This window comes from Chionomys nivalis, chromosome 26 (assembly GCF_950005125.1).
Source record: "Chionomys nivalis chromosome 26, mChiNiv1.1, whole genome shotgun sequence".
Classification (NCBI taxonomy): Eukaryota; Metazoa; Chordata; class Mammalia; order Rodentia; family Cricetidae; genus Chionomys; species Chionomys nivalis.
The window spans coordinates 207,862-232,534 of NC_080111.1; the positions used below are offsets into that span (position 1 = coordinate 207,862).

Genomic DNA, 24,673 nt, shown 5'->3' on the forward strand with positions numbered 1-24,673 from the left:
CCAGAGCTACACAGAGAAACCCTGTCTCGAACACCAAACAAACAAAAACATTGAAAACCGTCTACATTTATGGAATCTCTTGTAGCCCAAGATGGCCTCAAACTGGCTAAAGATGACACTGAACTTAAGATCCTCCTTGCTTCCGGAGAGCTGAGATAGTAGAGATGTGCCAACATGCCTATCTTATGTAGTTCTAGGGTCTGAACCCAGGGCCTTGTACATGCCCAGCAAGACACTATCACCTGAGCAACACCCTCAGGCCTCTTTTGAAGTCTCATTTTATATCTTAATTTTTTGAGCTAGGATCTCTGTTTAGACCAGGCTGGCCTCAAATTCGCACAGATCCACCAGCCTCTGCCTCCCAAGCACTGGATTTAAAGGTGTGCACCATTGTGCCCAACCTTTGGGTTTTGTTATTTGTTTTCAAGACAGGCTCTTGCTTGTACATAGCTCCAGCTGTCCTGGAACTCTCTCTATGGACCAGAGTGATCTTGAACTCACAGAGATCCAGTTCATCAGCCTCTGCCTCCCAGGTGCTGAGATTAAAAGAATACGTCACCGTACCTGGCTTCAGTCTTTGTTTTTAATTATTAAGAATTGCATTTATTGCTGGGTGGTGGTGGTGGTGCACGCCTTTAATCCCAGAATCTGAGAGGCAGAGGCAGGCAGATTTCTGAGTTCTGAGTTCGAGGCCCACCTAGTCTCCAGAGAGAATTCCAGGACAGTCAGGGCTTCACAGGGAAGCCCTGTCCTGAAAAACAAAACAAAAAGTTACATTTGTGTATGTGGATGCTTGCATGCCACGGTCCACGTGCAGAGGTGAGAGTTGACTCCCTTCTCCTACCACTTGTCATCTGCTAAACTCATTTTACACCTTTCTCTATCGCCTTTCTCCTAACATAATGTAGTTGTTTTCACTCACGTTGTTAGGCCATTGCTAATGACATGCATCGCGTATGCATCATGTTTGTATTACAGGATTGTAATATATGTGAGTTTTATGCCTTCTGGGTTATGTGTGTACTGCTTTCCTCACTAGCTTCCCCTTCCCCCTTTACAAGACAGGGTTCTGTGTTGTCCTAGATGTCCTGGAACTTGCTCTGTAGACCAGGCTGGCCTCGAACTCACAGAGATCCACCTGCCTCTGTCTCCCGAGTGCTGGGATAAAAGGGGTGTGTGCCACTAGCGCCTGGCTTGCTTTTTCACTTTTAAAAGACAGCTTTTCTGGGTCTGGTATTCTTGGCTACCAGTTTCCATGGATACCGTGAACACCTCACACCATCTCCTGAGCTGTGAGTATTCTGTGGCATGGGCTGCTCCAAGCAGAACCAGACGGCTTTATGTACACTTGCTTTAACACTGGGGAGTTTACTGAATATCCTCCTCTGACTTTCCCGTGCCTTCATAGCCCCCTCTAGGTCTGGGAAGTCTCTGGTTATTTGACCTTCTCACCTCCCTCTTTAACTAAAATGACTGAATGTTGACTCTTTAGTGCTGTACTGCATTTCTTGTTTCCCCAGTTCTCATATCTTTCTCCTCCAGTTGCCTGTCTTTCAGACTTTTTTTCTTTTTATTCAAAAACTGTGTTTTCACATTGAAGACCTTGTGGCTGCCCTTCCAAACGTCAGTTTGATTTCTCTGAGCCAGTGGACACTTCCACTGCATCACCACGAGGTGGCGCGCTGCGTGATTTCCCTGAGCCAGTGGACACTTCCACTGGATTACCACGAGGTGGCGCCCTGCGCGATTTCCCTGAGCCAGTGGACACTTCCACTGCTTCACCACTAGATGGCGCCCTGCGCCCACGTTTGCCTCAGGTTTCCGTGCTGGGGCATAGTGACTGACACCTGAAGTCTCAGCACTCTTAAGGTTGAAACAGTAGGATTGCCACCAGTTTGAGGCCATCTTGAGCTTTTCCCCCTGGTTCTTTCAGGCAAAGTACTGGCTATGGTTTAGCCTATATGTCTGGCAAGACTGACTTTTTCCTGGGGCTCTTAGCACTGCTTCTCTATCTCAGACTATTCTTAGGCTTGAATTCTCTACAGTGAGATGGCTATGAATCCTGTTCTGTTTGATGGTTGACCTCTGAGTGGCCCCCTCACCTTCGAAACTGAGTGCCAATATAATTGTTTAAAATCATGGGCTGGTATTAAAGGTGTGTGCTAGCATGACCTCCCTTGCTACTACTACTTTAGCACCAGCTTTAAAGTTTTATGATAGTTTCTTCTCAACTACAGTTTTCCTCTGGGGTTGGGTGATTTAGCGTCAGTGTGCTTTGAGTCCTTTTAGTTTTGGTGTGTCCGCTGCAGTCTTTGCTTTGTGGATTATCTTAAGACTTATGTTTAAAAGATGCAATATTGTAATAGTCACAACTCAACACTGAGTTCACAATGAGTGAAAATACTAGTTTCAAAAAATCTCCTAGAAGCTGGAGAGGTGGCTCAGAAGTTTTAAGAGTACTTACTGATTCTTTCAGAGGACCTGGGTTTGGTTACTAATAACCAACATGGCAGCTCACAGACCAAGGAACCAGATACACATACGGTGCGCGCACGCACGCACACACACACACACACACACCCAGAGTAGGCAAAACATTCATATACATACATTAAACATTAAAAATCTGAAACCCCAGCCAGGCAGTGGTGGTGTGCACCATTAATCCCAGCACTCAGGGAGGCAGAGGCAGGTGGATCTCTTGCAAAGCGAATTCCAGGACAGCCAGAGCTACACAGAGAAACCCTGTCTCGAACACCAAACAAACAAAAACATTGAAAACCGTCTACATTTATGGAATCTCTTGTAGCCCAAGATGGCCTCAAACTGGCTAAAGATGACACTGAACTTAAGATCCTCCTTGCTTCCGGAGAGCTGAGATAGTAGAGATGTGCCAACATGCCTATCTTATGTAGTTCTAGGGTCTGAACCCAGGGCCTTGTACATGCCCAGCAAGACACTATCACCTGAGCAACACCCTCAGGCCTCTTTTGAAGTCTCATTTTATATCTTAATTTTTTGAGCTAGGATCTCTGTTTAGACCAGGCTGGCCTCAAATTCGCACAGATCCACCAGCCTCTGCCTCCCAAGCACTGGATTTAAAGGTGTGCACCATTGTGCCCAACCTTTGGGTTTTGTTATTTGTTTTCAAGACAGGCTCTTGCTTGTACATAGCTCCAGCTGTCCTGGAACTCTCTCTATGGACCAGAGTGATCTTGAACTCACAGAGATCCAGTTCATCAGCCTCTGCCTCCCAGGTGCTGAGATTAAAAGAATACGTCACCGTACCTGGCTTCAGTCTTTGTTTTTAATTATTAAGAATTGCATTTATTGCTGGGTGGTGGTGGTGGTGCACGCCTTTAATCCCAGAATCTGAGAGGCAGAGGCAGGCAGATTTCTGAGTTCTGAGTTCGAGGCCCACCTAGTCTCCAGAGAGAATTCCAGGACAGTCAGGGCTTCACAGGGAAGCCCTGTCCTGAAAAACAAAACAAAAAGTTACATTTGTGTATGTGGATGCTTGCATGCCACGGTCCACGTGCAGAGGTGAGAGTTGACTCCCTTCTCCTACCACTTGTCATCTGCTAAACTCATTTTACACCTTTCTCTATCGCCTTTCTCCTAACATAATGTAGTTGTTTTCACTCACGTTGTTAGGCCATTGCTAATGACATGCATCGCGTATGCATCATGTTTGTATTACAGGATTGTAATATATGTGAGTTTTATGCCTTCTGGGTTATGTGTGTACTGCTTTCCTCACTAGCTTCCCCTTCCCCCTTTACAAGACAGGGTTCTGTGTTGTCCTAGATGTCCTGGAACTTGCTCTGTAGACCAGGCTGGCCTCAAACTCACAGAGATCCACCTGCCTCTGTCTCCCGAGTGCTGGGATAAAAGGGGTGTGTGCCACTAGCGCCTGGCTTGCTTTTTCACTTTTAAAAGACAGCTTTTCTGGGTCTGGTATTCTTGGCTACCAGTTTCCATGGATACCGTGAACACCTCACACCATCTCCTGAGCTGTGAGTATTCTGTGGCATGGGCTGCTCCAAGCAGAACCAGACGGCTTTATGTACACTTGCTTTAACACTGGGGAGTTTACTGAATATCCTCCTCTGACTTTCCCGTGCCTTCATAGCCCCCTCTAGGTCTGGGAAGTCTCTGGTTATTTGACCTTCTCACCTCCCTCTTTAACTAAAATGACTGAATGTTGACTCTTTAGTGCTGTACTGCATTTCTTGTTTCCCCAGTTCTCATATCTTTCTCCTCCAGTTGCCTGTCTTTCAGACTTTTTTTCTTTTTATTCAAAAACTGTGTTTTCACATTGAAGACCTTGTGGCTGCCCTTCCAAACGTCAGTTTGATTTCTCTGAGCCAGTGGACACTTCCACTGCATCACCACGAGGTGGCGCGCTGCGTGATTTCCCTGAGCCAGTGGACACTTCCACTGGATTACCACGAGGTGGCGCCCTGCGCGATTTCCCTGAGCCAGTGGACACTTCCACTGGATTACCACGAGGTGGCGCCCTGCGCGATTTCCCTGAGCCAGTGGACACTTCCACTGCTTCACCACTAGATGGCGCCCTGCGCCCACGTTTGCCTCAGGTTTCCGTGCTGGGGCATAGTGACTGACACCTGAAGTCTCAGCACTCTTAAGGTTGAAACAGTAGGATTGCCACCAGTTTGAGGCCATCTTGAGCTTTTCCCCCTGGTTCTTTCAGGCAAAGTACTGGCTATGGTTTAGCCTATATGTCTGGCAAGACTGACTTTTTCCTGGGGCTCTTAGCACTGCTTCTCTATCTCAGACTATTCTTAGGCTTGAATTCTCTACAGTGAGATGGCTATGAATCCTGTTCTGTTTGATGGTTGACCTCTGAGTGGCCCCCTCACCTTCGAAACTGAGTGCCAATATAATTGTTTAAAATCATGGGCTGGTATTAAAGGTGTGTGCTAGCATGACCTCCCTTGCTACTACTACTTTAGCACCAGCTTTAAAGTTTTATGATAGTTTCTTCTCAACTACAGTTTTCCTCTGGGGTTGGGTGATTTAGCGTCAGTGTGCTTTGAGTCCTTTTAGTTTTGGTGTGTCCGCTGCAGTCTTTGCTTTGTGGATTATCTTAAGACTTATGTTTAAAAGATGCAATATTGTAATAGTCACAACTCAACACTGAGTTCACAATGAGTGAAAATACTAGTTTCAAAAAATCTCCTAGAAGCTGGAGAGGTGGCTCAGAAGTTTTAAGAGTACTTACTGATTCTTTCAGAGGACCTGGGTTTGGTTACTAATAACCAACATGGCAGCTCACAGACCAAGGAACCAGATACACATACGGTGCGCGCACGCACGCACACACACACACACACACACACCCAGAGTAGGCAAAACATTCATATACATACATTAAACATTAAAAATCTGAAACCCCAGCCAGGCAGTGGTGGTGTGCACCATTAATCCCAGCACTCAGGGAGGCAGAGGCAGGTGGATCTCTTGCAAAGCGAATTCCAGGACAGCCAGAGCTACACAGAGAAACCCTGTCTCGAACACCAAACAAACAAAAACATTGAAAACCGTCTACATTTATGGAATCTCTTGTAGCCCAAGATGGCCTCAAACTGGCTAAAGATGACACTGAACTTAAGATCCTCCTTGCTTCCGGAGAGCTGAGATAGTAGAGATGTGCCAACATGCCTATCTTATGTAGTTCTAGGGTCTGAACCCAGGGCCTTGTACATGCCCAGCAAGACACTATCACCTGAGCAACACCCTCAGGCCTCTTTTGAAGTCTCATTTTATATCTTAATTTTTTGAGCTAGGATCTCTGTTTAGACCAGGCTGGCCTCAAATTCGCACAGATCCACCAGCCTCTGCCTCCCAAGCACTGGATTTAAAGGTGTGCACCATTGTGCCCAACCTTTGGGTTTTGTTATTTGTTTTCAAGACAGGCTCTTGCTTGTACATAGCTCCAGCTGTCCTGGAACTCTCTCTATGGACCAGAGTGATCTTGAACTCACAGAGATCCAGTTCATCAGCCTCTGCCTCCCAGGTGCTGAGATTAAAAGAATACGTCACCGTACCTGGCTTCAGTCTTTGTTTTTAATTATTAAGAATTGCATTTATTGCTGGGTGGTGGTGGTGGTGCACGCCTTTAATCCCAGAATCTGAGAGGCAGAGGCAGGCAGATTTCTGAGTTCTGAGTTCGAGGCCCACCTAGTCTCCAGAGAGAATTCCAGGACAGTCAGGGCTTCACAGGGAAGCCCTGTCCTGAAAAACAAAACAAAAAGTTACATTTGTGTATGTGGATGCTTGCATGCCACGGTCCACGTGCAGAGGTGAGAGTTGACTCCCTTCTCCTACCACTTGTCATCTGCTAAACTCATTTTACACCTTTCTCTATCGCCTTTCTCCTAACATAATGTAGTTGTTTTCACTCACGTTGTTAGGCCATTGCTAATGACATGCATCGCGTATGCATCATGTTTGTATTACAGGATTGTAATATATGTGAGTTTTATGCCTTCTGGGTTATGTGTGTACTGCTTTCCTCACTAGCTTCCCCTTCCCCCTTTACAAGACAGGGTTCTGTGTTGTCCTAGATGTCCTGGAACTTGCTCTGTAGACCAGGCTGGCCTCGAACTCACAGAGATCCACCTGCCTCTGTCTCCCGAGTGCTGGGATAAAAGGGGTGTGTGCCACTAGCGCCTGGCTTGCTTTTTCACTTTTAAAAGACAGCTTTTCTGGGTCTGGTATTCTTGGCTACCAGTTTCCATGGATACCGTGAACACCTCACACCATCTCCTGAGCTGTGAGTATTCTGTGGCATGGGCTGCTCCAAGCAGAACCAGACGGCTTTATGTACACTTGCTTTAACACTGGGGAGTTTACTGAATATCCTCCTCTGACTTTCCCGTGCCTTCATAGCCCCCTCTAGGTCTGGGAAGTCTCTGGTTATTTGACCTTCTCACCTCCCTCTTTAACTAAAATGACTGAATGTTGACTCTTTAGTGCTGTACTGCATTTCTTGTTTCCCCAGTTCTCATATCTTTCTCCTCCAGTTGCCTGTCTTTCAGACTTTTTTTCTTTTTATTCAAAAACTGTGTTTTCACATTGAAGACCTTGTGGCTGCCCTTCCAAACGTCAGTTTGATTTCTCTGAGCCAGTGGACACTTCCACTGCATCACCACGAGGTGGCGCGCTGCGTGATTTCCCTGAGCCAGTGGACACTTCCACTGGATTACCACGAGGTGGCGCCCTGCGCGATTTCCCTGAGCCAGTGGACACTTCCACTGGATTACCACGAGGTGGCGCCCTGCGCGATTTCCCTGAGCCAGTGGACACTTCCACTGCTTCACCACTAGATGGCGCCCTGCGCCCACGTTTGCCTCAGGTTTCCGTGCTGGGGCATAGTGACTGACACCTGAAGTCTCAGCACTCTTAAGGTTGAAACAGTAGGATTGCCACCAGTTTGAGGCCATCTTGAGCTTTTCCCCCTGGTTCTTTCAGGCAAAGTACTGGCTATGGTTTAGCCTATATGTCTGGCAAGACTGACTTTTTCCTGGGGCTCTTAGCACTGCTTCTCTATCTCAGACTATTCTTAGGCTTGAATTCTCTACAGTGAGATGGCTATGAATCCTGTTCTGTTTGATGGTTGACCTCTGAGTGGCCCCCTCACCTTCGAAACTGAGTGCCAATATAATTGTTTAAAATCATGGGCTGGTATTAAAGGTGTGTGCTAGCATGACCTCCCTTGCTACTACTACTTTAGCACCAGCTTTAAAGTTTTATGATAGTTTCTTCTCAACTACAGTTTTCCTCTGGGGTTGGGTGATTTAGCGTCAGTGTGCTTTGAGTCCTTTTAGTTTTGGTGTGTCCGCTGCAGTCTTTGCTTTGTGGATTATCTTAAGACTTATGTTTAAAAGATGCAATATTGTAATAGTCACAACTCAACACTGAGTTCACAATGAGTGAAAATACTAGTTTCAAAAAATCTCCTAGAAGCTGGAGAGGTGGCTCAGAAGTTTTAAGAGTACTTACTGATTCTTTCAGAGGACCTGGGTTTGGTTACTAATAACCAACATGGCAGCTCACAGACCAAGGAACCAGATACACATACGGTGCGCGCACGCACGCACACACACACACACACACACACCCAGAGTAGGCAAAACATTCATATACATACATTAAACATTAAAAATCTGAAACCCCAGCCAGGCAGTGGTGGTGTGCACCATTAATCCCAGCACTCAGGGAGGCAGAGGCAGGTGGATCTCTTGCAAAGCGAATTCCAGGACAGCCAGAGCTACACAGAGAAACCCTGTCTCGAACACCAAACAAACAAAAACATTGAAAACCGTCTACATTTATGGAATCTCTTGTAGCCCAAGATGGCCTCAAACTGGCTAAAGATGACACTGAACTTAAGATCCTCCTTGCTTCCGGAGAGCTGAGATAGTAGAGATGTGCCAACATGCCTATCTTATGTAGTTCTAGGGTCTGAACCCAGGGCCTTGTACATGCCCAGCAAGACACTATCACCTGAGCAACACCCTCAGGCCTCTTTTGAAGTCTCATTTTATATCTTAATTTTTTGAGCTAGGATCTCTGTTTAGACCAGGCTGGCCTCAAATTCGCACAGATCCACCAGCCTCTGCCTCCCAAGCACTGGATTTAAAGGTGTGCACCATTGTGCCCAACCTTTGGGTTTTGTTATTTGTTTTCAAGACAGGCTCTTGCTTGTACATAGCTCCAGCTGTCCTGGAACTCTCTCTATGGACCAGAGTGATCTTGAACTCACAGAGATCCAGTTCATCAGCCTCTGCCTCCCAGGTGCTGAGATTAAAAGAATACGTCACCGTACCTGGCTTCAGTCTTTGTTTTTAATTATTAAGAATTGCATTTATTGCTGGGTGGTGGTGGTGGTGCACGCCTTTAATCCCAGAATCTGAGAGGCAGAGGCAGGCAGATTTCTGAGTTCTGAGTTCGAGGCCCACCTAGTCTCCAGAGAGAATTCCAGGACAGTCAGGGCTTCACAGGGAAGCCCTGTCCTGAAAAACAAAACAAAAAGTTACATTTGTGTATGTGGATGCTTGCATGCCACGGTCCACGTGCAGAGGTGAGAGTTGACTCCCTTCTCCTACCACTTGTCATCTGCTAAACTCATTTTACACCTTTCTCTATCGCCTTTCTCCTAACATAATGTAGTTGTTTTCACTCACGTTGTTAGGCCATTGCTAATGACATGCATCGCGTATGCATCATGTTTGTATTACAGGATTGTAATATATGTGAGTTTTATGCCTTCTGGGTTATGTGTGTACTGCTTTCCTCACTAGCTTCCCCTTCCCCCTTTACAAGACAGGGTTCTGTGTTGTCCTAGATGTCCTGGAACTTGCTCTGTAGACCAGGCTGGCCTCGAACTCACAGAGATCCACCTGCCTCTGTCTCCCGAGTGCTGGGATAAAAGGGGTGTGTGCCACTAGCGCCTGGCTTGCTTTTTCACTTTTAAAAGACAGCTTTTCTGGGTCTGGTATTCTTGGCTACCAGTTTCCATGGATACCGTGAACACCTCACACCATCTCCTGAGCTGTGAGTATTCTGTGGCATGGGCTGCTCCAAGCAGAACCAGACGGCTTTATGTACACTTGCTTTAACACTGGGGAGTTTACTGAATATCCTCCTCTGACTTTCCCGTGCCTTCATAGCCCCCTCTAGGTCTGGGAAGTCTCTGGTTATTTGACCTTCTCACCTCCCTCTTTAACTAAAATGACTGAATGTTGACTCTTTAGTGCTGTACTGCATTTCTTGTTTCCCCAGTTCTCATATCTTTCTCCTCCAGTTGCCTGTCTTTCAGACTTTTTTTCTTTTTATTCAAAAACTGTGTTTTCACATTGAAGACCTTGTGGCTGCCCTTCCAAACGTCAGTTTGATTTCTCTGAGCCAGTGGACACTTCCACTGCATCACCACGAGGTGGCGCGCTGCGTGATTTCCCTGAGCCAGTGGACACTTCCACTGGATTACCACGAGGTGGCGCCCTGCGCGATTTCCCTGAGCCAGTGGACACTTCCACTGGATTACCACGAGGTGGCGCCCTGCGCGATTTCCCTGAGCCAGTGGACACTTCCACGGCTTCACCACTAGATGGCGCCCTGCGCCCACGTTTGCCTCAGGTTTCCGTGCTGGGGCATAGTGACTGACACCTGAAGTCTCAGCACTCTTAAGGTTGAAACAGTAGGATTGCCACCAGTTTGAGGCCATCTTGAGCTTTTCCCCCTGGTTCTTTCAGGCAAAGTACTGGCTATGGTTTAGCCTATATGTCTGGCAAGACTGACTTTTTCCTGGGGCTCTTAGCACTGCTTCTCTATCTCAGACTATTCTTAGGCTTGAATTCTCTACAGTGAGATGGCTATGAATCCTGTTCTGTTTGATGGTTGACCTCTGAGTGGCCCCCTCACCTTCGAAACTGAGTGTTTGTGAGGAGAGATAGCTGGACCTTAGGAGCTCTTGGCTTGAAACTACCATTTTCTCTTTAGTGATAAGGGACAGAACAACAACTCTTCTGTCACCTCCAGCACCCTGAAGAGACAGACCCCCAAAATGTTTTGGGGACCTCAGCTCAGGAAAACCCATGATTTGTGGCTTCAGAAAAGAATTCCAGAGCTAGGTAATAAGAAGCAGAATTGGAGTCTTATTAAAACATTAAGAGGAGGTAGGTCATGGTGGTGCACACCTTAAATCTAGCCCTTGAGAGGCAGCGGTAGGTGAATCCCTGTTGGGTTCGAGACCAGCCTGGTCTACAAAATGGGTTCCAGGACAGCCAAAGATACAGAGGAACTCTGTATTAAAAAAAAAAAAAAATACACGAGCAGTAATATTGAGGAGTATAGATAGAAGTTTCTTTCTTACCCAGTCCTGCAGCTGTTCAGTCCCAAAGCACACAGCTTATATTATAAATTGTTTGGCCTATTATCTCGGACGTTTTATTAATTAGCTCTTTTTTTTTTTTTTTTTTTTTTTGGTTTTTCGAGACAGGGTTTCTCTGTGGCTTTGGAGCCTGTCCTGGAACTAGCTCTGTAGACCAGGCTGGTCTCGAAATCACAGAGATCCGCCTGCCTCTGCCTCCAGAGTGCTGGGATTAAAGGCGTGCACCACCACCGCCCGGCTATTAACTAGCTCTTACAACTTAAGTTAACCCATAATTCTTGTCTATGTTTATCCACACGACTTGTCACCTTTTATCAGTGAGGCATTCTCATCTTGCTTCCTCTGTGTCTGACTGGTGACTGACTCTTCCCAGAATTCTGTCTGGTTTGCCCCGTTTCCTGCCTGGCTACTGGCCAATCAATGTTTTATTAAACCAATATGAGTGACAAATCTTTTTTTTTTTTTTTTTTTTTTTTGGTTTTTCGAGACAGGGTTTCTCTGTGGCTTTGGAGCCTGTCCTGGAACTAGCTCTTGTAGACCAGGCTGGTCTCGAACTCACAGAGATCCGCCTGCCTCTGCCTCCTGAGTGCTAGGATTAAAGGCGTGCGCCACCACCGCCCGGCTTGAGTGACAAATCTTTACAGCATACAAATGCATTATCCCACAGCAAGTAGAAGGCTGGAGAGATGGCTCAGTGTTTAACAGGTCCTGAGTTAATTCCCAGGACCCATATAGTGGCTCACAACTCTCTAGAATTATACTTTCATGAATTCCAGTGCCCCTTCTAGTGTACAGATGTACATGCAGACAAAAGCACCCATATACATAAATAAATAAATCTCTAAAAAATATTAATAGTGGATCTGAAAAGATGGTTCAGTGGTTAAAAGTGCTGGTTGCTCTTCAGAGGACCCAGGTTTGATTCCCAGTACCCACTTGGTGGCTCACAACCATCGGTAACTCCAGGTCCAAGTGATCTGACACCCTCTTTGTCCTCCATGGACACCAAACATGCTCACTGGTACATATACATACGTGCAGGCAAAACACTACACATATAAAATATAAAAACAAGGCAGGGATTGGGCAGATATCCACAAGGGCCTGAGTTTGGATCCCCAACACCCATCCAAAAAGTCAGATGGGGAGTAGGTGGAATGGCTCTTGCCAGCAAACCTGATGACTGAGTTCATTGCCAAGGAACCACATTGGGTGTAAGAAGGGAACTGTTAAATAGTTTGTGACCCCTGGGAAAAGACCAGACTCAATCCAACTATAATTTTAAAATCTATTGATAAGCTGGAAATAGGATGAACAATCTGAGCCAAATTTTAGACTGCCATCAAGGAGGAAGAATATAGGAAAGGGTTTTTGTTTGGTTGTTTTTGAGACTTTAGACCTGACTGTCCTGGAACTCCCTATGTAGACCAGACTGGCTTCAAAGTCAGAGATTCAACTGCCTCTGCCTCCCAAATGCTGGGATTAAAAGTGAGCCACCACCGTCTGGCCAATATAGTTGTTTAAAATCATTCTAATGCCATAAGGGAAAAGCAGAATTAGTTCTTCTACATCCTGCTCTCATTTCCTCTTTCTGTTCTCAACCAGCAGTGACAAAAGCTCTGCCTAGAGACTCGCTGGAAGGAGATGATTTTGAGAAGGAATTCGCATTTCTGAACAGCCTCCTGAGCCCCACTTCGAGTGCTAGTGAGCTGACCCAGGAATGCCAGACAGCCTGCGGGAGCCCCAGTGCTGGCCTCAGAGCCCAGGAGCCTCCGGTGGGATCCTCCCAGTTCCTCCCTTCACAGCTCTTGGACCTCGGCCTTCACGCGGAAGGAGCTTCCAAAAGTAAGTGTTGACGAGACATTTGGACGCATGCTTTGTGTTTGCTAAGCAAAATTATTGTGGTTATTGATAATAGAATCAAGGGAAATTGATTTTAACTTCACCACTACTAGATAAAATCTGCAGGTATGCCAGTCAACAGGAAAAAATATCCAAATCCAAATCATACTGCAGCGGTCAACAAGTCTTAAACAAGGGCTGTGTCCTTGCTGCCTCCACCAAACCCATGTGTTCCCCATTGACTGCGCCATCTATTAAACCACTCCTGGGTCAGATGATTCCACCACCACCCCTAGAAAAATTTGGTATATTTTTTTCCTACAAGATTCAGAATGTGGGACAGGGAGGGAGGGAGGGAGGGAGAGAGAGAGAGAGAGAGAGAGAGAGAGAGAGAGAGAGAGAGAGAGAGAGAGAGAGAGAGAGAGAGAGAGAGAGAGAGAGAGAGAAAAGGGCAGCCAGAGTGGAGGACACTGGAGTTGGAGTAGGTGGGGATATGGGCAGAGGGCTGTCTAGAGACGGGGTCACCAGCAATCTCACTGCCCTGTGTCCATGGCCACACGTTGGGAGTCTGGGAGTCGTCTGCCCCTGGACCTGTGCTGTGGTTGTCACACTGAGCTCAGTCTGGCTCCAGTCCACTCAGAACCTCACGTGGTTGCCTGTGTTGCTGCAAGAGTCCAACCTCAACCCCTCAGCTCCCCCTCCGCACTTCTGGTGTCAGCGCCGCCTGTAGGATAAATGTGTCTGCATCTTCTCTCTCATCTCCGACTCATTGCAAAATACCATTTTCCACCACCAAGTACTTCCAGATCCCTGGAAGCTGCTTTCTTCTGCTCCTCTTCTCCTTTCTCCTTTTTTGGATTTTTGAGACAAGGTTTCTCTGTGTAGCTCTGGCTGTCTTGGAACTCACTCTGTAGACCAGGCTGGGCTGTAACTCACAGAGAGTGCTGGGATTAAAAGGGTAAGCCGCCACAGGCCACTATTGTTCCTTCAGCGCCCGTTTGGTCTTCATGAGTCTGAGCTGTGGACTTCTAATCCAATCCTTGAACTTTCTAACGCACACGGCAGTGGTGTTCACATCTTCCGGGACTGAAGTGACTTGGTTCCTGTTTTCATAGCTGTGTAGTTTCTGTTATATCCTTGTATCTCATCCCCCAGATACTGTGGTCCATGACATCCAGCAGCAATGTGCTGTGCTTTATAGTAAAACGCTTCTGTTCACACTGTATCTAAAGGCAAACCACAGGCATATGCGAAGTGATTAAGTAATCATTACTAGTCCATCATGCCTAGCATAATAAACCAGCAATCCTTAATATCAAATACGGAAAGGAAGGAAAAACGGTAAACCAACAAATCAGAAAAAGTGTAGAAACTGCAAACCTCTCTCAATATCCTTAGCTATAAACACATTCACTCTCCATTAAGCTACACACTAAGGAGAGGGCTTGGCCAATCAAGAGCTTCTCTGGCACAGACAGGAGGATCTCGCTGTTGACACTTGTTTCTCTGTCTGTCCTCCCCCCAAAGGCTGGGGCTCCCAAGAGGGATCAGAACACCCAGATACCCTGCCAGTGCCTTCACAGCGTCCAAAGAAATTAAAATGTAAGTCATTTCTTTCCATTGCATTCATTAATAGTAAAATTCAGGAGAATTTTAAAAAGGGACCACATTGCCTCATAGTGTGAAGAAAAGAGCCAAGCATCATCCGTGATAGGCATGTGCTCCATCACTGAGCCACCCCAGAACATGCCTTGGATAGGAATGACCCAGGCACCTCAGATAAAACCTCAAATCTGTGGGATTAGAGGTGTGTACGGACATGGGCTGCCATCCTGCTTTCCCATCCGTTGATCTCTTTGCGTCAGATGCTCCTTGTCACTGGAAGGACAGGCTTTGGGTTTTGGTGACAGAGTACATCATTTGGCCTGATGACCTCAGAGGTCATTCACCCTGCAGCAAGTACCCCGGCGTTAGCTGCGTAAAGATAGGTGGTATCCTCCTGAACACACGATTGGTCCACGCTGCTCTAAACTGACTTGTCTCTTCCCATGCATAATTATCCATTTGTAGTTTATAATCATTACTACACCTAATCATTTTGTGCTCAAATTGCTCAAGTGTTGGGCAGACTTCCAAATTCTTATAACAATACTTTAAAATTTTTCAACAAATTTAGCATTATAGAAAAACGAAAAGATAAAGTGTCCCTATGTGGTCTTTGGTTTCTCAGAACATTGTCACACTTGCAACCATAATTCCTGCAAACCACACCTTGCTCTGTATTTTGTGTGCTCTGAATTGATTTTTTATTTCATGTTTTGTTTTGGTTTTTGAAAACAGGGTTTCTCTGTAGCTTTAGAGCCTGTCCTGAAACTCACTCTGTAGTCCAGGCTGGCATTGAACTCACAGAGATCCACCTGCCTCTGCCTCCCAAGTTCTGGGATTAAAGGCGTGTGCCACCACTGCCCAGCTCTGAACTGAAATAATTTAAATGGCAGACAGGGACCTCACTGTGTAGCCAGGCTGGCCTTGAACTCTTGATTTTCCAGCCTCAACCTCCTGAGAACTAGGATTATAGGTGAAGGCCTATGATCTCAATCATTAGTAATTTTACATAATGTTTATTATTATAGTTGTTGAATCATAATTTTTTTTCTCCCCACTTCCTTCTTCCTGGTCCTCCTCCCTCCTTCTCTGTAGTGCTGGGTGTAGAACCTAGAGCCTTACATGCTAGACAACCTGCTCACTGCATCCTCAGCCTGGACCGTGATCTTTTTCCTCTCTGTACACTAGCATTCTACTGTATTGTGGCTCATGGTTTAAGAGCTTTAGTCTGTGGTCAGTTGGTCACTGCTTCTGCACGTGTGGCAACATAGTATATCATGGCCAGGACTTGGTGAAGGAGGCCTGTTTACCTCACAGAAGCCAAGAACCAAAAAGGGAGCAAAGGTTCAAGTCCCAGTGGCCTGCGGTTATGTAGCTATAGGTTCTGTGTGGTGCTGGCCTGACATGCTAGGAGCTATAACCTGTTCCTCAGCCTGCTCCTCAAGGGTCCACCACCTCCCAGTGTAGATGGCAGAGGACAAACAGTGCATGTGGACTTGTGGCAGACAGTCATGGCTCACCAAACACAGAAAGTGAAGACACTACCGGGCATAGTGGCACAGGCTTTAATCCAGCCCTCGGGCTGTGGAGGCACATGGATCTTTATGATTTCAAGACCAGCCTAGGCCATATAGTGAGTCTCAGTCTCAAACAAAGAAACAAAAACAAGCAGAGGTCGTGAGAAAGACACTGTTTACCTGTACATCGGAGGCTGCTTGGCTTTGTTGGGAAAGGAAGAGCAGGGAAAAGGTGGTGCCAGCTCTGGGTAAAAATATTGGAAAATCTGTAACTTAGAAATTAACACAGCCGGGAGGTTGTGGCGCATGCCTATAATGCCAGAATTTGGGAGGCAGGTGGATCTTCGTGAGTTTGAGGCCAGCCTGGTCTACAGAGCGAGATCCAGGACAGGCTCCAAAGCTACAGAGAAACCCTGTCTCAAAAAAAATAAATAAATAAATTTAACTCATACTAAGCAGTAATGGCACACACCTTTAATCCCAACACTTGGGAGGCAGAGGCAGGCGGATCCAGCCTGGTCTACAGAGCAAGTTTCAGGACCGCCAGGACTACCCAGAGAAACCCTGTCTCAAACAAACAGGAAAAAAAAATTAACTCATTAAGTGTGTCACTTCATTAATCATTAAATGCAAGCTGAAACTGAAATCCAGGACCCAGAGACAGCTGAGTAGTGTTCATCCATCACGTGCAGCTGTGGACTCAGTCTAACATGTAATTGAAACAATGTAAACAATGTATACCCGGACACATACTTCTAATCCCCAGATGCCAGTCCTCAAAGATTGTAACAGGATGAGCCAGGCCAGCCTGGGCTGCGTAGCAAGACTGGGTTACAGGAACAAAAATAGCAACAAGACAGCCCCAACAAAACACATTTTAAAAATTAAGAATGCAATACTGTGGCTACAATGAGAAAAAAATCCTCATATTCACAAGGATGGGCCAGAATGAAGAGAAGGGAGACTCAATTGAGAACCTCCTCCCTAAGACCAGGCAGTAGGCAAGCCTATAGGGCATTTTCTTAAATAGTAATTGATGGGGTGGTTCCATCTCTGGACTGATGGTCCTGGGTTCTATAAGAAAGCAGATGGAGCAGGCCATAGAAACAAGCCAGTAAGCAGCCTCTGCATCAGCTCTGCCTCCAGGTTCCTGCCCTGTTTGGGCCTCTGTCATAACTTCTTTCAGTGACAGACGAGGCATGGAAGTCAATAAACTCTTTCCTCCCCACGTTGCTTTTGGTCATGGTGTTTCATTAACAGCAACAGTACCCCCAAAACAAGTGACTAGCAGCCTTTTGAAATGACCTACTGCAGGGCAGTGGTGGTGCATACCTTTAATCCCAGCACTCGGGAAATAGAGGCAGATGGATCTTTGTGAGTTCAAGGCCAGCCGAGTCTATAGAGATAGTTCCAGGATAGCCAAGTCTACACAGAGAAACCCTATCTCAAAAAACCAAAACCCAAACCGTCTTAGTTAGGGTTTCCATTGCTGTGAAGAGACACCATGACAACTCATAAAAAAAAATTAATGGGGGGAGCTTACAGTTTCAGAGTTCAGTCCATTATCATCATGGCAGGGAGTGTTGTGGCGTGCAGGCTGACGTGCTAGAGGAATAGCTGAGAGGCCTACATCTTGCAGGTAACAGGAAGTTGACTGACACACTGGACAGTATCCTGAGCATAGCAAACCTCAAAACCCACCCCCTCAGTGACACTTCCTCCAACAAAGTCACACCTCCCAATAGTATCATCCCTCTGAGATTATGGGGCTAATTCCATTCAAACTACCACATTTCACTCCCCTAGCCCCCCATAAGCTTGTAACAATATCATAATGCAAAATGCATTTAGTCCAACTTCAGAAGTCCCCATAGCCAATCACAGTTCCAAACTTGTTTCAAAGTCCACAGTCTCTTCTGAGACTCATGTGATCTCTTAACTGTAATTCCCTGTAAGATCAAAATCAAAAAGCAGATCACACAGTTCCAATATATAATGGTACAGAATAGGGAGCTGGAGAGATGGCTCAGAGGTTAAGAGCACTGACTATTCTTCCAGAGGTCCTGAGTTCAATTCCTAGCAACCATATGGTGGCTCACAACCATCTGTAATGGGGTCTGGTGCCCTCTTCTGGCCTGCAGACATACATGGAAGGAATGCTGTATACATAATATTTAAAAAAAAATAATGGCACAGAATATAAATTACTATTCCAAAATGTAGGGAAGGGAGCATAGTAAGGAAATACTGGACCAAAGCAAGACCAAAAACCAGCTGGGCAGACTCCATGTCTGATGTCAAAGCACTCTTCAGATCTCCAACTCTGTGCAGCTCTGTTGACTTCAACACACTTCTCCTGGACTGGCTCCATCCATTAGCCACTTTCCTCAGCAGGTACCCGTGGCTCTGGCATCTCCTTCACAGCTTCACACAATGGCCTCTCTGTTAGACCTCTACTCAGGCACACTCCTGACACATGCCTGGTCTCAGCAACTTTATTCCGTAACTCCTTCCTTCTGTCCTTGACTCTAAAGCCAGGACAATGTGGCCACTTCTAGTTTCAGAGGTTCAGTCCGTTATCACTGACCAGGAGCATGGTGGCATGCGGGCTGACATGGTGTTGGAGGAAGTAGCTCAGTCCTATATCTTGCAATCAACCGAGACACTAGGTGGTATCCTGAGCATAGGAAACCTTAAAGCCCAGCCACAGTGACACACATCCTCCAACAAGGCCATACGCACTTCAACCAAGCATCCTCCTAATAGTGCTACTTCCAATGAGATTATGGGGGCGAATTACATTCAAACTACCACACGCAAGAAAACCACTTGGATCTGAGACAATGTTCTTATCCAAATGTGTTAACTTTTTTGGGTGTGGGGGTTAAGACAGGGTTTCTCTGTGGTTTGGAGCCTGTCCTGGAACTCACTCTGTAGACCAGGTTGGCCTCAAACTCAGAGATCTACCTACTTCTGCCTCCTGAGTGCTAGGATTAAAGGCATCTGCTACCACCACCCAGCCTGTTTTTTCACCTTTTTAAAGTTACCTTTAGAGAGGGAAAAACATGTGTGTTTCTCTCCTTCTATGTGCACCCTGGGGATCAAACTTGGCACGTAGCTGCTGAGCCATCTCCCCAGCCCTTGCAAGCAAATGTTTTGACAAGATTGGGCATGATGGAACATACCTGTAATCTAGATGATCACAAACCTCCAGCCAGCCTGAGCTACACAGCAAGAGCCTGCCTCAAAAGAGAAATAAAAATTAGAGAATTTTTCCCTTTATGTCTAACATTTTTCAAGTATAACATGCATTATTTATTTCTTTATTTGAGACGAGGTTTATCTGTATAGCCCTGGCTGTCCTGGAACCGGCCGTGTAGATAAAGCTGGCCTTGAACTCAGATCTACCTGCCTCTGCCTCCTGGGATTAAAGACCTGCGCCATCACCGCAAGGCTGACTATTTTATGTGCATTGGTGTTTTGCCTGCATGTATGGCTGTATGAGAAAGTCAGATTACCTGGAACAGGAATTACAGACAGCTGTGAGCTGCCATGTGGGTCCTTGGAATTGAACCTGGTTCCTCTGGTAGAGCATCCAGTGCTTTTAACCACTGAGCCATCTCTCCAGCCCAATAAAGAGGTTTTTAGCAGAGTTCAAGTTTTCTCGGGAGGAAGTTACTGTAACTTTCAACCTTACCTGAGAGCCTTCTATAAATCACCTGAGACTGCTTCTCACATGATCCTTGTCACCATCCCCAAGACACTAAGCAGGCTCAGCAAAGCACACGTTTCCTGTGTTTGCATTTTCAATTTGTCTTTAAGGGAATACAGTGAATCAATGTCAGCCAACCTTATTATTAAGGAGCATCTGCGTCAAAAATCACTAAAGCAGTACAAAAATATTATTGCCAAAAGCTGAACCTCTTCATTGTCTTTCTTTTTTACTAGCCCCCAACAATGGTAACCAAGACATGTCAGCCTGGTTCAATCTATTTGCAGACTTGGATCCGCTCTCCAACCCAGACGCCATCGGACACTCAGACGATGAACTTCTCAACGCCTGACTGGGGCCCCAGGTTCAGGGGTCTCAAGGCAGCAACTGTGCAGCAACTGACCTTTGTGGAGAGGAGTCTCACTGCCACCACACACAGACTCATGTGTTCAGGACAGAGGGTCTGGTGTCTGAGAAGCCTGTGTATTTATTATGCTGGATGTGAAAGCTGTTGATCGTATGTGGAAATTTTTAGAAACTCCCGAGTTTGCAATACTGAGAAACCAAACTTATGTCTGAATCTCAGGAGCATGGCGTTTTTCTTTGGGAAGTGTTTTACATTCAAGTCAGTTTGCTGTGAGTGGGTTAAGAACAGGATATAAAGCGGCGGTCATTTGGGGTTAGTTTTTTGATACTGGAGGTGTTTTCTGTTTGGGGGAATAGCAACAGAACAGAAAGCTTTTCCCCTGATTATTACAACGTAGAACAAGAGAATTCAGTCCGCTTTACTGAAATTAGAGAAACTTGTGCTTGCTTTTCTGTATTTGGAAGCTAAATGCAATGTTCCGTTTCGCTCACACACGATCATGGAGACACCTCGTTCCGTCATGAAATAGCAGGATGGAAATGGAGCGAAGACAGACCCGACCGGCTGTTTCAGACTGCTGCAGTGATTTCCCGAAACCTCCAGGAACTTCCACATGACCAAGAGGGACAGTTCCTAACACCTCATCTTGATATGTATTTGTGTTATCTTGTTTCTCCACACGGTTTAATCCAGAGGGCTTTCTGACAGACATGGAAACATCCACAGAAAGTGAGGAGTGGCCTGTGTTCTTCCTTTCTGACTCCTGAGGTGATATTTGATTACTAAACAGAAGCTCCTGGCAAAGAGTTTAGGATCTAGGTTCTGGAGGGCAGGCTAGTTAGTGGCAGCTGGCCAAGCAGGTGAAAGCATCGCTCATGCTCCCTGCCCTTTCCTGCTCACCTTTAATTTGGAGGTAGTTTTCCCTCGACCTCAAGGAACAAAATCCTACATCTTGGGTCTGTGCTGTTTTTCTTTGCAAAGGTATTCTTCCCGATGCGTTACTTCACAGTATCTATCTTCCTCACAGGCATCTGAAGCAGCCATTGAGCTGGTGTGAAAAAGCACACCTCAGTGCGTAGAAGATCAATGCCCTCTCTACACAAAGCCTACACCCTCAACTATGAAAATAGAGGGCCAATACCTTCCATTTTCCCAGATCAAAGTCACCACAAATCGATACACATACAATTATCACTGCTCGGTTTTAGGTCACCCTTTAGTACAGTGTATGGCTTATTTCCTGCTTGATCGGGAAATAACACAATACATAACTTTGAAATAACTTAAGTTGTGTTATAACTTCAGCTCAAACAATTCCATTTGATAGCTTATTAAATGAAAGTTATTCTATTTTCTCATGACTAAGTAATTTGAGGCTCAATCATTAACAATCTTGTGGTTGAAAAAGAAATTTTTGCAGGGCTGGAGAGATGGGTTAGCAGTTAAGAGCACTGGCTGCTCTTCCAGAGGACCTGAGTTCAATTCCCACCAGCTCACAACTATCTGTAATTCCAGGTCCAGGGGACTGGACACCCATGGCAAAATACCAATGCACATGAGATAAAAATAAATTATTAAAAAAGAAAAAGACATTTTGCTGTATTGAGCCAACATAAGAAAAGGGAAGGGCTGGAGAGATGGCTCAGTAGTTAAGAGCTCTGGCTGCTCTTCCAGAGGACCCACGTTCAGTTCCCAGCAACCACATGGTGGTTCACAACCATCTGTAATGGGATTTCATTCCCTCTTCTGGCCTGCAGGTATATATGCAGACAAAGCATACATAAAAAGGAAGTTTAAAAAAACAAAACAAAAAAAAAAGGAATGCAGCTGCCAGGGATGGCGCAAATTACCCTGACCAGAGGAAACCTGGGAGCGTCGTTGTCAGAGTGGGCGTCTTATTGAATGGAAGAAATGTCCTACTTTATTGCTGACAAGACGTCATAGGAAGTTAGAAAAGCCCAGTGGAGCCACATTTGCCAAGTCATAAAATCAGATTGGTGTAATTTGTATTTCTGAGATTTTTAGTTGTAGAGTATAGCTCTCAGATCACTAGAGACAAACTGCATTTCAACAGAACAGACTTCAGCATTCGCACTTCAAGAGGAAATATATTTCTTCTCACTCTGGATATTTATTTCATACCCTCCCCCATTTTGTTTTTTTGAGACAGGGTTTCTCTGGGTAACACTCCTGGCTGTCCTGAACTCAGTCTGTAGACCAGGCTGGTCTCTAACTCACAGAGATCCCTCTGCCTCCTGAGCGCTGGGATTAAAGGTGTGCACCACCCTACCCAGCCATATTCCCTATTTTATAGATCTAGAAATATACAAGGCTTACAGTATTCGGACAAAGTTAGTTTAAACGTGCTCTTTTTGAGCTGCTTTTAATAAAGATTACAGATGGCATAAAGCAACGTGCTCTCTAAAGTGTTCAATCCAAGTTCACATTATTTTCGTATTTAAAAATCTGAGATTTACTTCTGGACCTCCCTCTGTCAAAGAGCACGAGATGCTGCTGCAGACGCTCCAAGGACAAGCTGGCTCATGGGTGAAGTGATGGTTGTTCATTGTCACCCAGCATTTGGATGTGGAGTCGGCAAATCCTGAGGACTCACTGGCTAGCCAGTCCAGTGAGCTCCAGGCTCAGAGAGAGACACCATCTTAAAAATTAAGGTAGAGGTGTTAGAGATGGTGCAATGTTAAGTTCTGTTTCATTTTGGCTCATAACATTCACGTCAGATGACTCACGACAGCCTCTAATTATAGCTTCTGACACCCTCTTCCAGAATCCATGAACATCTGCACACATACACTATTTGAAATAAAGATGGAGAACCACACAGGTAGACACACCATGCTGACCTTTGGCCTCAACCTTCTGCCATATGTCTGTCTCTCACACACAAATCCTTAAAATAAAAATAAAAGAATAACCGGGTGTGGAGGCAGAGGTGGGAGGGGGATCTCTGAGTTCGAAGCCAACCCCATCGACAAAGTAAGTTCCAGAACAGCCAGGGCTACACAGATAAACCCTGTCTTAAAAAACAAAACAAAACAAACAAACAAAAAAAACAAACAAACACAGAAGAGCTCAATCCAAGGTACAAGAATGATTTGTTTTCCATAATGAATTCAATCAAATATCAAAATCTGAAATAGAACTAGAAATAATAACCTATGAAATGCCATGACATTTAGCCTGATTTGTTGAAGACAACAGAAAGGTACACAAAATTCCCAAACACAAGCTGGGCAGTGGTGGTGCCACCTTCAATCCCTGCACTTGGGAGGCAGAGGCGGGTGGATCTCTATGAATTCAAGACCAACCTGCTCTACATAGTGAGTGAGTTCCAGGACAGCCAGGGACACACAGACAAATCCTGTATCAAACAACACCAACAAAACCTCCCAAAACAAAAAAATGAAAATCAAAACAAGTAAAAGACCAAGTAATTCAAATATATATATATAAATAAAACTTTTTTCGATAAAAAAACAACAAAAAGGATAAAGTGGCAGGGCTATACTTTGAGCAATGAAATAGACTTGACTCTTGGGATAAAGAAACTACGAGGAAAATTAAACTAAAAATATTAGTCCAATCGTACTAGAAATAATGCATTAAGACATATCACAGACAGGAGTTTAAATGTGCCATGCCCAGGCTGAGGAAAAAATGATGGTTAAAGTGGATTATACCTCTCCGTGGCCTCTGCACCATCCCGAAGGCTACAGAGTGCGGAGAACTCCATGCACCATGGGTGGGGTCTCTGAGCCATCAGTCAGCACATACTCTGCCACTCACTCACTGGCCAAAGAGTAAACACAAAGTCAAAATGGGGCTGGAGAGATGGTTCAGAGGTTCAATTCCTAGCAACCACATGGTGGCTCACAACCATCTATAGTGAGATCTGGTGCCCTCTTCTGGCCTGCAGGCAGAATGTTGTATACAAAATCTTTTTTTTTTTTAAATTCAAAGTAAAAGACCTGCTTGATGCCATTAGTCAGGCTTTTGAAGTGTTTATTACAATTGGGTTTCTGTATAGCCCTGGCTGTCCTTGAACTCACAAGAGATCCACCTGCCTGTCTCCTGGGTGCTGGGGAACAGCTCATTGTTGAATACTTGTCTAGAGCACTCGGGCTGCATCCTCTCCACAGCACGGTGTCAGCAAGCAGCATTATCTCAACAAGATTACACACAACAGAAGCTAATTTCAGATTCTCTAAAAGGAAAGTTCCCTAGATTAGAAACATTTTTCACTTCTGCAGATGTAGCAAAATCAGAAACCAGAGCAAATGTGTTACCAACTTCTTAGGTCACGACCTGGTATCTCCCCAGCGTCCTTCCTTCGGTGCACTGAATTGGCAGAGCCCACAAAGACAAGGCTGTGACCGGCAACCGCAGCCAGATGATTTAGTGCTGCTGGTACAGGTGAGTGCCACACAGCTGCACGTTCTAGAGAAAATCCTGGAGACTGATATTTCCCAGACATGACCTGGGTTGGCTACTTAATTCCAATTTTGATATCTGCGCATCAGTCCCTTGCTTCTTGGGGAGACCACAAAGAGTGAAGTAACAGTGTCTGACAACAGGTCTGGGCTGCGTCTTTTGACTAGATTATACCGTGGGCACTACAGTAAATTTGAGATCATTTCCATCACCGACCCCTCATCCTTCTTATGATTAAGCTTACCTGACAAAAAAGGGAAGAT

At 45.5% G+C, this 24,673-nt stretch overlaps 1 protein-coding gene across 7 annotated transcripts in view; it reads left to right on the forward strand.

Annotated features, from left to right (window-relative positions):
- Positions 1 to 21,510, forward strand: part of Ica1l (islet cell autoantigen 1 like) — a 69,659-nt gene extending 48,149 nt beyond the window's left edge. For 4 of the 7 annotated variants that reach the window (XM_057758834.1, XM_057758841.1, XM_057758835.1 and 1 more), the window contains 3 exons: positions 12,524 to 12,763; positions 14,288 to 14,362; positions 19,831 to 21,510. In XM_057758834.1, coding sequence (XP_057614817.1) covers positions 12,524 to 12,763; positions 14,288 to 14,362; positions 19,831 to 19,946 — 431 coding nt within the window. In that variant the 3' untranslated portion in view covers positions 19,947 to 21,510. The remainder of the gene's footprint in view (positions 1 to 12,523; positions 12,764 to 14,287; positions 14,363 to 19,830) is intronic. The other 3 variants (XM_057758837.1, XM_057758838.1, XM_057758840.1) reach the window with 3 other exon arrangements.
- Positions 21,511 to 24,673: the final 3,163 nt, after the last annotated feature.